Below are 15,796 nucleotides of genomic sequence, written 5' to 3'. Positions count from 1 at the left end.
TTGCACTAAAGCTCCTATTTCGGGTTAAAAAGGGATATATAAGAACATTTCCAAACCACACAAACACAGTCCAAATCCATATCACAATACAAATTTACAGAAACAATTGAAAACAAAAATTAAAGTTTTAGCAGCTGAAGATAGCTTGAGCTTCTAGAAGCTCTAGATAGCTAAAACTGCTGAACATTTGCCAGGTTTCTTTTGAAGTGTTGCTTGCAGAACCCCTTCTATCCTTCAGGATAGTAAGCAGAGAGTATTCTTTATCAGACTAATCTGTATAAAACTGATGCACCTCACAAATTAGCACACACAAATCTTTGTGAATAAATCTTTACCAGGCCAACCTGATAATGTGAGCTTTAAACCAGGTAAGATGGGAGAAGAGGAAAGTTATAGTGACCATGCATGCAGCAAAATAAGGATTAAATGGGGATACCTCCAGCAAGTACAAGCAGCCACAGACGTGACTGTAAGACAGGACTACGGGGAATCATCCCCTTGCACTTCCACTGGGGTACTGACACATTCAAATACCTCTGTAAAGCACCTGCACACCAATGCATGCGGTGTAGGGAACAAACAGGAGGATTTAGAGCTGTGTGCAGTCAGTAGTAAATGACATCTTCCCCCTGCAGGAGGTCCCTTTCCAATTCCATGTTTAAAACAGCACTACTAGCACTCACTACAAAATCAACATAAAACAGCCCAAACAGCAGAAAAACTGAAAATTAATAATAATTCCAGAAGGAGAAAAAAAGCACATATTTGAGCTTTTAAAATAATGTTTGATTTTGGGGTTATGAACATAATCCACAAATAGAAAGACTCCTACATATAATTGGAAAACCAGAACTACTATTAACATTTTCAAAGTGTAGAAATAGAGCCCAACTAAGTACATTTTTCAGGGCCTAAAATATCATTTAACGTATTTGCTATAATCCATAAGTTTGCACAAAAAAACTACAATTACTCTACATACCAACAAGCCTTATTACATTCAGTGTAGTGTTTGTTAGAATAGGTGCATTCACTTTATTGAGGTTATAATCTGATCTCTTTCTGCTCCTCAGAGTTTCTCGAGAAACACTTGAAAGAAAACAAAACAAAATACATCAAATGTGAAAATTTTCAAAGACATGCAAACAAAATATAGTGGCAAATATATGATATATATTGTTCCTCCCCCCCCTTCTTTCACATGACAGTATGTCTTCCAGTGCAATAATTTATTTATACCAAGGCACAACTGGGTTAGGATTCTAACATTTCAGAGAGAATCCTGACCTAATTTACACAGAGAAAGGAATTTTTGATTTTTAGTCTAATGCTGGAGTTTTGCAGGCCTCTGTCTTGCCCCAACAGTCATTTTAATCACTCTGACTCAAATTCATAATTCATGAAGTAAAGAGAATAAAAACAACACAAGTCACAACAAAACAGAGGCAGACCAGTCAGCTACAGCTGAAAGTTACTACCTAGAAATAGAAGCAATTCTGAGGACAATGAAACTAAAAAAGTCATTAAAGTTTTCATAAATTTTAGTCCCGAAAGAGGCAGGAAGTTAGACTCGATGATATTTGTCTAACTAGAGACATTTTAATTTCCTGTAAGAGAAACCTTCTTCCAGCTGCCATACCTCAAAGTTATATTATTCCAAAAATTTCAATTTCACAGCACAAATCTAAGGACAGCAACTTTTTTTTGTTCCAATCAGGGAATTTTTAACTATCTCTCCACCACTTCTTTGAAAGGAGGTAGTTTATGTGATGTACCTTACAGAATCATGCTAACATTTTATTTTAAAGAATCACCTTGTAAAAAAAAAGTACTCTGCTTTGACCCAAGTGATGGCATTCTAGTTCTCCTGCAAACTCTGCATAAAAAGGTTAGCCTGCTTCATAAAGTCTGAATGGACATCAAAGCTGTATAGTGTCTTACACAGAAATTTCTATTTCAGATCCTTTTAAAATATACAGAGTTAGCTTTGTTTAGATGAATATATATAAATAAAGTATTTTTATATATTAATCAAATTAGAATATGTATATTCATTTATATATCTATGTGTGTATCTATTCTTAAAGAAAAGTGAATTTAAAATTCAAAATTACTGTCTTCAAGCTATGGAAAAATCTAATTTTTTTTTCTGACTTTGTAAAAGTTTACTGTTCTGCAGAAGCAAAAACCCAAAACTCAAGCCTTCATCTGCAAACAGCTGCTTTGGACACAACAGAAATTATACATATAGGCTACACCTGCTATAGAACCACCTGCACTTAACATCTAGTCCTTGTCAATGAGTTTTCCACTACCTGCTTCAGACAGCCTTTATCCCGTTTCTAAATGTTCCTTTTTGCAGCTTTTGTCTGCAATAATGATGAGCAGTTTAATGTTCCTCCCCATTCTGGAGTTCTAAGTGCTGAACCTTTCTAACTTTGCAGGCAGCATAATAACTATTTGATTATTATTCCCGTGTTATATATTATAGGAACTGAACTAATTAGAATACTGAGATGAATAGCATGTAAATAGACCAAGGATGCACACAGCCCACTTACCTTTTTATTGGGGCATCTCCTGTCTGCTCATCCACATAATCTCTTTTCAACTCTTCAGGAACATCACTGTCACTATCATATTCTTGATATGCACTTTTTTCTTGTTCGTCTGATTCATACTGTTAAAAGAAAAGGAAAGAATAGATTGACTATCGTTATTTTTCTTACAATATTAACACTCATTTAACATTGAACTTTGGTCACGTCTTGGCTTTTACCTTGATCAGGATACAAATAACTTTGCTGAAAAGTCGAATGGCTGCTGACAATGTTCTCTAAAAATGCAGCAGGCAAATTATATTATGTTGATCAAGTAAATATTTACATCATTCTAGCTCTCCCAGCTACCAATAACTTTTCAATAACCTCTTTTGCTTTCTAGTTCCTGTATCACATACCCACGTCTGAACTTTTATTATTTGCTTTATAATCTGAAAAAAACCAGTAATAAATCCTCAAAAATCATTGATACAGTGGCAATAAAGAAAAAGAAAAACAAACCTGGCACCACCTAATTATTATTGCAAGAAGGGCTTAACTACTGATTCACAAAAATACTAGTTTATATTGTACACATTTAATTAAAAAAAGAAACCAAAACCAAAGAAATAACTTGTAGTTGTTTGTTCAACTCCAGAAGGCACCTGAACTTCAAGACAGTACTCGAAGAGAGAGACTTTTTCTTAATGCATATATTGCTTTCAAGCAACTTTATACACACAATCAACAGTGACACAGATGACACACACTCTGCTTCCAGGATCCTTAAGAAATGGCATCCAAAACACAGTAGGAAATATATTTTTTCAGTCATGCATGACCCAAATTGCTGAGACTTTTAATGGCTGGCACTATGTCTCTGCTGAACTGCTAGCAGAGTGCAAGAACCAGGCCGTGTCAAATGTGGCAAATTTCTGAATTTTATTATTTAATTCTAAAACTTATATAGACTTTCAAAGATCGTCCGGATTGGGTCGATTCAAAACCTCCCCCTAGGCCGACTGGCCAGGCTTGAACCTCCTATCTTTCCAGAGACCATTTCAATAACATCCAAAGTTTATCTCTGTTTATAGAACACAGCAAGAAGAAGAAAAAAATTCCCATGGGAAAGAGTCTGTGCTTGCCACAGCACTATGAAAGCACTATGTTCTAAAAGCGAGAATCCCACAGTACAAACAAAGTCAAAACAAAAACAGCTCAGGTGGAAAAAAAAGAATGTAGTATGACACACATTCTAAAAAAAATGTTCAGACCGTTAGTATTCACGGGCAAAATTTCTGCCTCATGAACATTTTAGACAAAGAAAAGTTGTAATGAAAGCAGCTCAGTTTATTTCAAAAATGAGCTGAGGTCAGCCTTGACTGGACAAAAAGAACCACAATTTAACTAACTTGGCTGGAACATTAGCATGGAAAATTACCACCACTTATTATGCATTAATATATAATAAATGACATGCTGATTCAATTAAAATCCACTGACAATAAAATGATAAATTGACTACAAACTGTTAACTACAATTCTTATTGATATTAGATTCAGACAGTAGACATTAATTAACTGTCTTGACATCATAGAATAAGAGAGATTTTGAGAAAGGTTTTTTTTCCCATGGAAAAATACTTTATTAAGTCTCCTCAATCTAATGCTATTAATGAGCTGGAAAAGCTATTTAATGAGATAAATGCATCTGTATATTAAACTGTGCATTAACTCACAACTATTAAATAGTGACCTCAACCTGAAGAAACCTTATAAATCTATTTTGAACATGCACAGTCTGCAGTAAAATTTTGAAGTGCTCAAATGGATTCAGGTATCTTGTAGCAATAATCAGTTCACAAGTTTTTAGGCAACCAATCCAAACAAACCCGTACGCAGCGGTAAGATTAATCGAAGTTGAAGAGTGTAACAACACTGGCAGTTAACTGTATAGCAACAAAGACATTTTAAAAAACTATATAAAAGGGACATAAAGCGTCTCACTGAAGCTCAGGACACACAGCTGAGGTGACTGGGTCCAGGGGCCCATTTTGCAACAACTAAGCAGCTACAAAGACTTTAAAATTCTCAAAAGAAACCTGATGGTTCTTCCCATCCTACAGATAACTTGACAAGTAAATCAACTGTTTATGTCCTTAACACGCTATTTCTTGAAATATTTGGAAACATGTCTACATTCTCTGGAAACAAAATTTTGTAGCCTCTGTCTGAAATAATTCCAATTTTCAGTGCTAAAACGTGCACCTTAACTGGTCAGTCAAGAAACTGAAACATAAAACCTTAGTAAAAATTTTATCCTGCATTGCCTAAGCAAGTTATTCATCTTTCTATGTAAAGGATAACAAAATAGGTGTAACTTCTACTTTTTCAATAGGAGTTCTTTCTGTGTCAGCACTTCAGAACAGTTGTGAGAGACTGAAATGTTAAAGGTTAATGGCTTGAACAATCAGCCACTTGCAAGAGCAGCAGGTGCTCTGCTGAGGCCAGGTTTGCACCCCACAGCCATGTGGTGGTGAAACCTCTGATCGACATAAGATAGAGGGGGTGCACACCCACCAGCAGAAGATGACCATGACAAACCAGCCCTTGTTTAGCAACAAGTCAAGCCAGATAAGGGAAAAGGCCAAAAAAGAAACAGATCCTGTGAGATGGGATAATGCTTTTTATCATGCCAATGTCCTTCCCATGAGGAGGTATCACATAAGGTATTCACCCCTTCTGATAAGGCATAATTGGCTCAACTAAGCAGGATCAAACAGCAGTAATGTCATTTAGAAGGGGCCACAAACCATCAAAGACCCCCAAAATGCCCCCACACTTATTTCTGTGGCCTTTCACCAGAGGACTGCACATGATCCACAGTGTTGCACCACACAGTGTAAAACACCCCCCAGGGGAGGTACGTGGGTGCTCCCACCTGAACGTGAATGTCTATTAACCCAGTGAACTTTATGTTGGGTGGGTTACCCTCAGCCCTAACAGATCAAGACAGCAACCATCACTTTGACCAATGGACAACAAAATTGCAAAAATCAAGTCTTGGTTGGATCCACTAGTGGTGGTATCTTTCCACTCCACTATCTACTCTTATCCTTTCCTTCTTTCTTTTCATTGTATATTTACTTAAGTTGTAACTTGATACTTTTATATTGTTATATTACCAGAGATAATAATATGCTAGATGAAACAGCTACATACCCTATTTCCACTGAAACCAAATTGTTTGAAAATAAACCTGCCATTTATATACACATACAAACACCAAACATTCAGTGTCATTTCACTCTAATATATCCTAAGGTATCTATTAACAAGAACCTCAGTCCCCCTGCCTCTGGGACAGGAGATTAAAAATATCAAAAGGGATATTAGGATGGCAACCTGTAGAGTACTGTCACTTCAGACACAAAATACCTTCAGTCCAATACCAGCCCCGGTAGATGTGCTGTACAACTAGTGACAAGTTAATTAACTTGTCCCGTGCCTCCATTCAGAGAGACAAATTTCTGTCTGTTTTACATTTATGTTTTGTAACTCCTGCAGGTTACAAAGAATTCCAGTAAGACCTGAAGGACCACTACCTCTCACAAGCCTGCAGCGTCTGTGCCAGATGGTACCAGAAGTGGGATTCTGTAAGAGACTTCAAGCTCTATTATTTCTCAAAAAATGTGCATCTTCAGAGAGAAGAGGAAAAAGATAACATACAACTGAAGTCAGAAGAGGGTATTACAAGGAGCTACTGGAGAGAGTTCAGTAGAGAGCCATAAACATGATTAGGGGTCTCTCTTATGAGGAAAGACTGTGGGAACTGGGCCTGTCTAGTCTGGAGAAGACTGAGAGGGAATCTCATTAATGCATATAAATATCTCAAAGGCAGGCGCCAAGAGGATGGTGCCAGGCTCTTTTCAGTGGCACCCAGGGAGAGGATGAGGAGCAATGGCCATAAACTAAAACACGAAAAGTTTCATGTCAACATAAGGAAGTGGCAGAGAACTGGAACAGGCTGCTCAGGGAAGTCATGGAGTCTCCCTCTCTGACGACATTCAAAACCCACCCAGACATGGTCTTGTGTAACCTGTTCCAGGCAACCCTGCATTGGCAGGGAGGTTGGACTAGATGATCTCCAGAGGTCTCTTCCAACACTAACAATTCACTGATTTTGTGATTCTGTCTTACTGGTAGAAGTCTACTTGGCAGCAGTGTGACACTTCATGCTGGCAAAGTCAACAAAACAGTGTCTCCACCAGCATGTTCATCAGCATTTGCTACTTAGTTTTTTCATCTAATTATTTCATGTTTGTAGAAGCAAAAGCTTAATGCAGCGTAAGACAATGTCTTTTAAATTTTCCTTTGAGCTAGGAGAAACAGATTCTTAAGGAAAAAATGTTGAAACTGAAAAAACTGAAGGTCTGTCCTAACTTGTTTGCAAAATGTTCATGTCTCATACAAATGTGCAGATAGAAATTGAAATACCTCAACATATCCATAGTCAAAAAATGAAGACCATTCTACCCTTAAGCAAGTATAAGTATGTTGCTTATTCACTAGCAGCAACCTGCAAGGTATCAGAGGAGTTTAAAATCACTAACCAGCAATTATTCTCTTTTGTTCTTGAAATGTTATCCAGTCTCAGTAGCACAAGTTAAGCCCAAGGAAAAATTACTCATCAAAAGGATAAACAAGAACAAAAGCTTTGACAAAAACATGCTAACATAGATTTAAGAGAACGGTACAAAGTTTTACATTAAAACACGTTTGATCACTGATAGATTTTGACAGACTTCTGAAAAAACCCACACAGTTATTGCTCAGTTTTATAGACGAACCCACCATAGTGTCCTGAGCCTTTAAATTACAATTAAAAATTATGTACTAAACATCAGAAAATCCATGGCAAATCCCATAGATGTGAACAAACACATCAAAAGGAGCAACCCACAACAATTCTTTCCTATAAAGACAGAAAGTAAGTCCTAAAATGATAAAGGTACCGCCACAAAGAAAGCTAACTTAAACCTCTGGAAAAATACTAATTTAAGTGGAACATGTCTTGCTAACCTTCAGGAATGCTTGACTTTAGTGGAAAAAAAGTACTGATCCAATGCAAAAAAAACTGAACTTTATACAGGATGCCTGGCTGTCTGGCACTTTTAAAAGTGAAGCAGCACAGTACTGCAGGCAACAGATTCTTGTACTAAGACATTCTGCCATCACTGCTTCACAAAATAAATAATCATTTACTGAAAGCACTATTTGCTTTTTCTTTTTCCCTGAAACACTCCATACCCCATTGGAAGCTAAGACATCTTCTGTCTCATCATCTTTGCTGTCAGCCTGGATTTCAAAGGGGTTTCCTCCGCTGCAGTACTGCTCAAACAACGTTACGTTTGCTGAAATTGCTGAGGCAGGCTGCTTACTCGGTGACACGGAAGGGGAGCGTGACTGCTCCATGAACTTAAACTCCTGTCAAGAGAAATAAATTGCAATTTTAATCAGGCATTTTCAATATTATTATGACTCCAGTTCCATAAAAACAACAGATAACAACAAACTCGTGGACAATTAACTTTTAGCCAAAGTTTCCTGCTTATTTAAACATGCTTTTCATGCTGACTCAAGTTAACCTTGAAAGTGGCAACCTTATACTGCTTGTCTTTGTAATTTTAGCAGTTTTCTGCTACAACATGCAATAAATCTGCATTCTGAAAGTATTCACTGTCTAAAACTAGGTGAAAACTAATTGGGTTTTTTACTTCACAGAAATAAGGAGATAAAAAAAGAATTAAATTCTATCCATAAATGTAGCTTTCCTTATACAAGTTACCTAGTAATTTACTAAAGCTGATATGTTCTTGTTGAAAATTTATTTTTAAAAAGCTCTCAAAATTTATTACTTCTCAAACCCACTGCACAGTTTCTGATCACTGGGTGAATGCACAAACTTTTGCAAGTATATGGACCAAAGCAGGTAGGATGCATAAGGCATGATTTTTGACTTTTTTTTTCTACAAAACAAAACTTATCTCAGTTGACATACCATCTTTATCTATTAAACTCTAACTATTGATATTCATCAATGGCAAAATGTATTTTCATTTAACTAAAGGTTTAAAGAACCAAAACACATGCAGCTAAAAGGACTACAATGTTAGATTTCTGTTTGCTTAAACAAATCAGTAACTTTCTGCCATTTTCTGCTGCTCCAGTCCCTTGAGCAGTATATATGGATTTATAATCCCATTTCTTTATTAAAAGTGTTATTTCTTTTGCTACTGAGGATCTTCCTTTCCTTTGCCTCTGTACTTTTACTGACCCAGTAGCCTATTGCTTACTTCTGCAGTTATCTCCACAGAAGCTGCAAAATGATCTTGCTTAACATTGCTCAGCTAAAACATTTTTGCACTTCAGTTATAGCTTTAATTGCAGGCACCATGTTTCATTTCACAAAACAAGTTAATTTCATCCACCACCTGCTAAATATCAAAAAAATCACTTCAGGTGATTAGAAGGTGAGTACACTAATTACTTGCTTTCAGTTGGACTTCACCACAGAAGAGTATTTTTTTCCTTTCCAAATGAACCTGTATGACCTACGTTTCCAGAAACAGAGGCCAAATTGGTACAAGCTAATGAGTCCTTATGCAACTACTTTTAGGCACTCATCTTTTAGCATCTTACTGTCAGATAAATAATTTTGAAATTAAAAACAGACATATTAACAGTACATTGAAATATGAAAAATAAAGGCTAACATTATGCTTACAACTCTAGCATCTTCCATAAAATCCTCTGCCTGCCTGAAACAGAAACACTACTGTTTTAAAACCATTTGACTCCTAGGTTTCTAATATAATGAAGTAAAATTGAGGTGCTTTTAGAAGCCATTAAAAACATTTGTACAGTAGTTTGTGGCTCTTATTACTTCTTAGAACACCTGGACTCTTAGTTATTAAACTATTAAAACATTTGTATATTTTATGCATAGAACGTACGTGAAGCTGCAAGATACTAAAGCTTGATTTAACCGGACAAAGTTCCCAGGTTTCGTTCTCCAAAAACATTCTTAGTTCTTCAAGACGGGTTCTGAAACACAAATGAATACTCTTAATTGGCAGAAAGAGTAAATCACAAAGTTGGCAATTACTTCACTTCAGCAGTGAAAAACTCCTTCTAAAACTGTACAAAAAGCTACACTTTAAAACAAGTATTTAAGTAATTCTTTCAACTGACAAACCACCCAAAAGCTGTGTCTACTGAAACTGTGTATTTTTCATGACACCTCTAGAGAAAGACAGACTTTAAGACTATCTACAAAATTTGTAAACAATTTTTTTTTGTCAAAACCATTAAAAATGTAGAGGGACACTTATAATTACACAGAAATACTGGACCTTTTTCCTCTGTAAACTGTAGAAAGCAACATAATCTATACAAACATTCTATTAGCAGCACAACAGCTCTCGAGAGCCCACACAAGATAGATGCTTCTTTTAAACACACTGAAGCCAATGGAGAGCAAAGGGACGTGGAAAGAACTAATATTCTACAGATATCTCAACTTTTCAGAGGAGAAAAAAGTTAAATGGCTATTAATCTCTAATTTTCTTCACAGCTTAAATTTACTTTGGTATCAATACAGTAATAAGGAAAAGTAATCAAGCCATTACATCTCTGCTTTTTTTCTCTCTGTTTTTAATCACTAGAAAAGTGTCCTCTCTGTCATAAGAAGAAATATCTTGAAACTATTTTGCCACGTAAGTGGAACACATATAGGAAAAGACAGCAGTGAGTGCTTTTTGGGGTCACATTGTTCTATCTTTTCTTCTTGGTATAGGGCATATTGTTTTGTTTAACAAGGAATAGTTGGTAAATTATGCACTGGGTTTCTAATTAGGCAATAAAATATCCTAGGAATACCACAACTTCAATGAGCTACAACTGCCATTACAATTAAAATTTTCTTGCCACAATGAGATAAGCAACATGTTGAATTGTGACTACATTTTGCCGCATCTATTTAAATTCACCAGTTAAATACAAATATATTTCAGGTGCTATTTTCAGGGCATTGAGTACCCATATCTTGTAGATCATCTCACAGTAAAGCCAACAGAAGCAATAGATAGAGATGCTGTGAAAACCAGCATTAAAAATCTTTAAGGTGAAAATCTAAGGTGAAAGAGCCATAGAAAAGCAAACATTCAAAACATAACAACAGGTTTTGTAGCATTTCAAATCTGAAATCAAGGCTCTGACAGAGTACTTGAACAAATGCTCTTAATTTTCATCAGAATATACGGTGAAAAAAAGAAAAGGGAGCACATGAAGACCTGATGCATTCATTCTCTGAAAAGCTTTAGTGATCAGACACACCTTTTTACAAGTGTGTCAGTACAAAAAGTAGATTGCATTTCAAAAATCACCTTACTGATGCTCTTTGCCAAAAGCGCATTCTAATTTTTCAAAACAGCCAACTTGTACCCAGAAAAAGGCTTCATGTATGCTCTAGTACTATATCCTTTTCTATGTTTTTTGAACCACAAGGCCAATTCCTTTCAATGTTTTCTCTATGTTGGCAGTTCTCTATAACACTACACTGCCTAGGAGGCCACATATGTCAAATTACAACAAAGCATTGATTACTCCTGGACTCTAAGCATTTCAGCTCTGTGTAGCTTTCATGTACTAACGAATCCTTAAAAGCACTAATGCTTTTTTTTCTCCCCTCCAATTAAATACCCAAGAGAAGTGAAAGCCACATTAGTTTGATCTGAATACACAAGATGCTTAAAGCTTTAATATAAAACAACCTAAGGAATATAGCTCTGAGACAGAGGTTTTTATATTTTTCCTTCTGAGGATGAAAACATCAGCCAATTAATTTTCACAATACCCATGCAGCATAAAACATGTAGAAAGTATTAAAACATTTCACATAATTTGAGTCATGTCAATATATACTTAATTTTATTTTCACAAGAATTACATTACCTTAATAAAAACCACAAATTATTTCAAAAAAAGTATTATTTCTATACATATTCCATCAATGTTCCTTAACCTTTATTTTACTCAAAGATAACTCAGAAAATTAGTCCATGATTCCTTAAGCTGTTAAACATAAGAAAACTCATAACAGTGAAAATTATATTTACTTAACCAAATAAGGCATTATATGGTATGTAAGTAATAAAAGATTATTAGGTAGACCAAAATCAGTTCATGACATTCAATTCAAGATTCAGAAAAAAAAAAATATCAAAAAATAAAACCAGGTGGCATCTCCTGACAAGACATAATGTGGATCTGATTAAGGCTCAACTTTTTCAGACAACTGGAACAGAGGTCTTCATCAAATGTCCAGAAAGAATTCCCAGCAACAAACTACTAAAGCGGGAAGAAATTCTAAACCAAATTCTCATCTTCCTAATTTAGACACAGTTTCATGTTCTCCTGCCCTAATTTTCATACTTTATAGATTTTAGGCAGAAACTCTCAGACTTTTCAAATGGGTCTGGATGCATTAATTGTATGACTACTCCTCCTGAACAACAGAGGACAATAGATCAAGACTAGGAAAGGAAGAGTTTCTTAGAGCATGTAACGCTGTATTTCTTCTTGTATCGTCCTAGCTTTTCACACCCAGAAAGAATATAATGGCAGACAACTAGAATAATGCCAGGCAAATAGAAAAAGATGATAGCTGTCCATCATTCAAAACAAAACGTTTGGAAAATCAAGACAACTAAAACAAACACACAGAAAGACAAGTCTTAGAGCTGTCAGTCATGTATCATATCTGAGTCCAGAGAATGCCTGCTCATGACAACGCATATGACTGGCTTGGATATGACAACAGAACTGAAATGTTATTAGATTATTATGACTGTAATAATAACTAAATGTTATTAGTTATTATGACTGAAATGTTATTAGATCCTGCCAATGAAAAAGCCATGAAAACATGACTCAAAAGGATGGACTCAGTTCTAAATATCTCATTTGATGTGAGACAGAACTGCATATTGAAAAAAAAAAAAACATTTAATACATCATCTCTCTTCTTAAGCAATGGCATAGAAAAAGAAGTAACAAATTTTGCTACCAAGAATGCACTTTAAAGGTATTCCTCCTCAGGATGCCACAAGACAACTTAAGAGGCAACCTAAAAAACTACTGAAATTCTACATAAAAAGTTTTTCATCTTTATCTGGCTTGCCTGCGGCAGAACTAGGGTTTTCCACAACCACAGTGGAAGCAAAGACTTCTCCATCCTCTCCCCTTCTCCAGGGTTCAGAGTCTTATTCTCATCATGAAACATATTCTTTTGTCAACCTCAATGCAGGAACACTATGCAGTGGAATTCCTTTGGAAAGTATTTACCCAATAAAAATAAATGTCATTAGAATCCTCCACTGCACATATAGCAGTCTCACCTGTGGTATGTTTTGAAATAGTTAACACTTTGTTTTCTGATAGATTCTTGCAAAACTTCAGACTTACTGCCACAAAATTCTTCTCCAACCTGCATCAGCCTATAGTAATAAAACAAAGTTTAGAAATATTTATTGATTTCTTAATACTGCTGTTCCAACCATAAGTGTACATGTATCTTCATAAATGCAGAGCACCAAAGTTACATTGCAATGTTAAGGTTGCATTTGACAAAAGTCCATGTCTCATTTCCCTCCGAATCCTATCATTATGTCCCACACACACAAAGAGCCATAAGCAAAGTAAATGTATTTTTGATAGCCCAATACACAGGGCAAGCTGTCAGTTCACAGTCTCAATCTGTCATTTATTACCAAAACAGAAGGATATCATATTGTACAGTTTGGCAGTACCACAGTACTTTTCTGCTCGACTGAGACTCCCTTTAAAAGCTCTTAGAAAAAAAATTGTTAGACCTGCACATCACAAATCTTAAAGCGAGGCAACAGTGAAATCATATCACACTTAAGCACTACTTGAGCAGCAAAGCAGTTCATGCTATCTCTCCCAAATACATCCTCATCAATTTCCACATAAAGAAGAACTGCTCTTCAAGCTATCAGCACATTTCAATGAAATTGGCATCAAAATGCAAATATCAGCCCTAATTAACAGTGCTATCAGAGTTCTAGTTTGTGGACATGTACTGAACGGTCTTACGACCACACCAGTATACCTGCTGATAACATCAAGCACAAATATGAAGTCATCGTATTTGAAGTTAGACAGATCTGTTCCCAGAAGATATGTTTTCACTTTCAGTTGGACATCCTACAAAACACAAACAAATTTTGGTATACTTAATTATTTAATACACTAAAGACAAAAAGTGAAGGCTTGAATGACTGGTTCAATAACACTGTTCGTTTGCTTGCACTTATAAATTGTTTCTTTCAGATTTAGAACAGAATTCCATTTTCTGTGACATGAATAATTTCTCTAAAATACTTTAATGATTAGCTTCTTTAGCACTCTATAATACAGATAGAGTCAATCCTAGATGCTTTATTGTCAACGCAAAAACAGAACTCAGCTTTTTCATCATACATTTTGGGTGACACTGCACAGCAAACTGATCCACCAGTCACATCACGCGTACTGTGAAACCAGGCAGGTTTACAAGGCTCCAGGTTCTCCATAGCTATGGTTATACCAGAAATATAAAGCACTACACAGAGAGGAGCACATGAGAAGAAAACAGATTATGTGGCAGCATACAGGTTGAACAAAATGGAATCAGACTGAAAGTTCTGTTGCTACGTTTTGGTATCTTGACTGAGTTTGGAAGCATTGCAAGCACTGAGTCATAAAAATTTTATTTCCATAGTCTTGATATATTCAAATAAAAACAAATCATTAAAAAAAACCACTGGAGACATTTCTTTAAGAACACTAGTATATATATAACTGTAATTAATACTGGAGAGGTGGAAGGGGGGGAGAATAAATGTTTAGGGGGAAAAAAGTTAGAAAACCACACCTGCCATATTCGTGAAAGCCCGTGCTCCAATTTCTTTTTTACGTAGTTGCGGTCAAAACTGTTCTCTTCAGTTCCAATCACATTGTTGCCATCTGAAACTTAAGGTTAAGGGCATTGTAAATATTTCCAAAAGCTTTGAAAGTTATCCTACGCAGAATCAAATTTCCTTAGCTATTGCCATGTTATCGATAATGCAAATTCCAGAAGAGCTACTTTGGCCTAAACTTTTGAATGGAAATGAATAATGCACAAATAAGCATTATATGCTAATGCAGACCAGGATAGTTTCATCACCTGCACACCAAATACCTGTCACAATAATGTTCCTTAGGTAGCAATGTGCTACAAGGATCACAGCGAGAGCTAATCCTGACTGATTTTTGCAGTTCTTCATTACTAGGCGTCACAGCTTTTTCCAGAAAACCCCTGTCTTAGTTTCACCTTCCTCAGAGTAAAGAGCAATGTCTGATTCTGTTGTCTACTGAAGAAGAGTGCAGAAACATAAAGAATATACATCTGTTCTCCATCTGTCAGCACTAAGAAACTTCTATCATCAAGGTAAGTGCTCTTTCCTTGTCATGCCTTGCCCTGAATCCAGACCTTGCAGTCTAGATGAGCATCATGTAAATACTGTGAGCACCTTTCTAATGAGGCCAGTAAGGAATGGGAGACTGGATAAAAGACTTTGATCAACCTTTCCAGATGTGCAGAACAGACCCTGCAGCATTGTCACATATTTAAGAGAAGGAAAGAAAAAGCATCCACTAACAGGAATTGTTCTGACTTGCATCAGACATTGACAATTCAATTAAACCAAAATATAAAAAGAGCACAGCAGTCTGACCATGTTTGGATTGTATCTCCTTCAGATCATCCAGTGCTCCCTGTCAAGTGAGCACTTTCCTTCTGTAACAATCACCAATCGCCAATTAGCAATGACTCATTCTCCCAGTCCTAGGCGAGACTCTAAGGAGAAGAGTGCAATGCGTATCTTCCTTCTCGCCACCAACCATCTGGCTTCTGCTTTGAACCTTGCCAGAATATGTTTCACAGAACAAGAACTATTGCCTATACTGAGAATGTTTATATAGCATATAATAGGAACAACAAAAATATGACATCTTCTACATCTGTACCTCCATTTAAATTTAAAAAAAACCCCAAATGTGGGGAATATGAATACTGAGGAGGATGCTGGCCTTGCTTGATTTCTTTCAGATGGAGCCATAAGGTGTGTCTGGACATGTAATTAAATTAT

The 15,796-nt window shown here is 36.0% G+C and overlaps 1 protein-coding gene across 2 annotated transcripts in view; it reads right to left on the bottom strand.

Moving 5' to 3' along the window:
- Window positions 1–15,796, bottom strand: part of VPS50 (VPS50 subunit of EARP/GARPII complex) — a 79,442-nt gene that overhangs the window by 26,921 nt on the left and 36,725 nt on the right. For both annotated transcript variants that reach the window (XM_085050723.1, XM_085050724.1), the window contains 7 exons: window positions 14,539–14,636; window positions 13,735–13,829; window positions 13,001–13,099; window positions 9,557–9,647; window positions 7,851–8,027; window positions 2,562–2,680; window positions 983–1,089 (listed from right to left, as the gene is read on the bottom strand). In XM_085050723.1, coding sequence (XP_084906849.1) covers window positions 983–1,089; window positions 2,562–2,680; window positions 7,851–8,027; window positions 9,557–9,647; window positions 13,001–13,099; window positions 13,735–13,829; window positions 14,539–14,636 — 786 coding nt within the window. The remainder of the gene's footprint in view (window positions 1–982; window positions 1,090–2,561; window positions 2,681–7,850; window positions 8,028–9,556; window positions 9,648–13,000; window positions 13,100–13,734; window positions 13,830–14,538; window positions 14,637–15,796) is intronic.

Source organism: Lichenostomus cassidix, chromosome 2 (assembly GCF_008360975.1).
Source record: "Lichenostomus cassidix isolate B80296 chromosome 2, HeHo_3.0, whole genome shotgun sequence".
Taxonomy (NCBI): Eukaryota; Metazoa; Chordata; class Aves; order Passeriformes; family Meliphagidae; genus Lichenostomus; species Lichenostomus cassidix.
The sequence above is the reverse complement of the archived record's forward strand: the minus strand, read 5'-3'. Positions and strand labels throughout refer to the sequence as shown.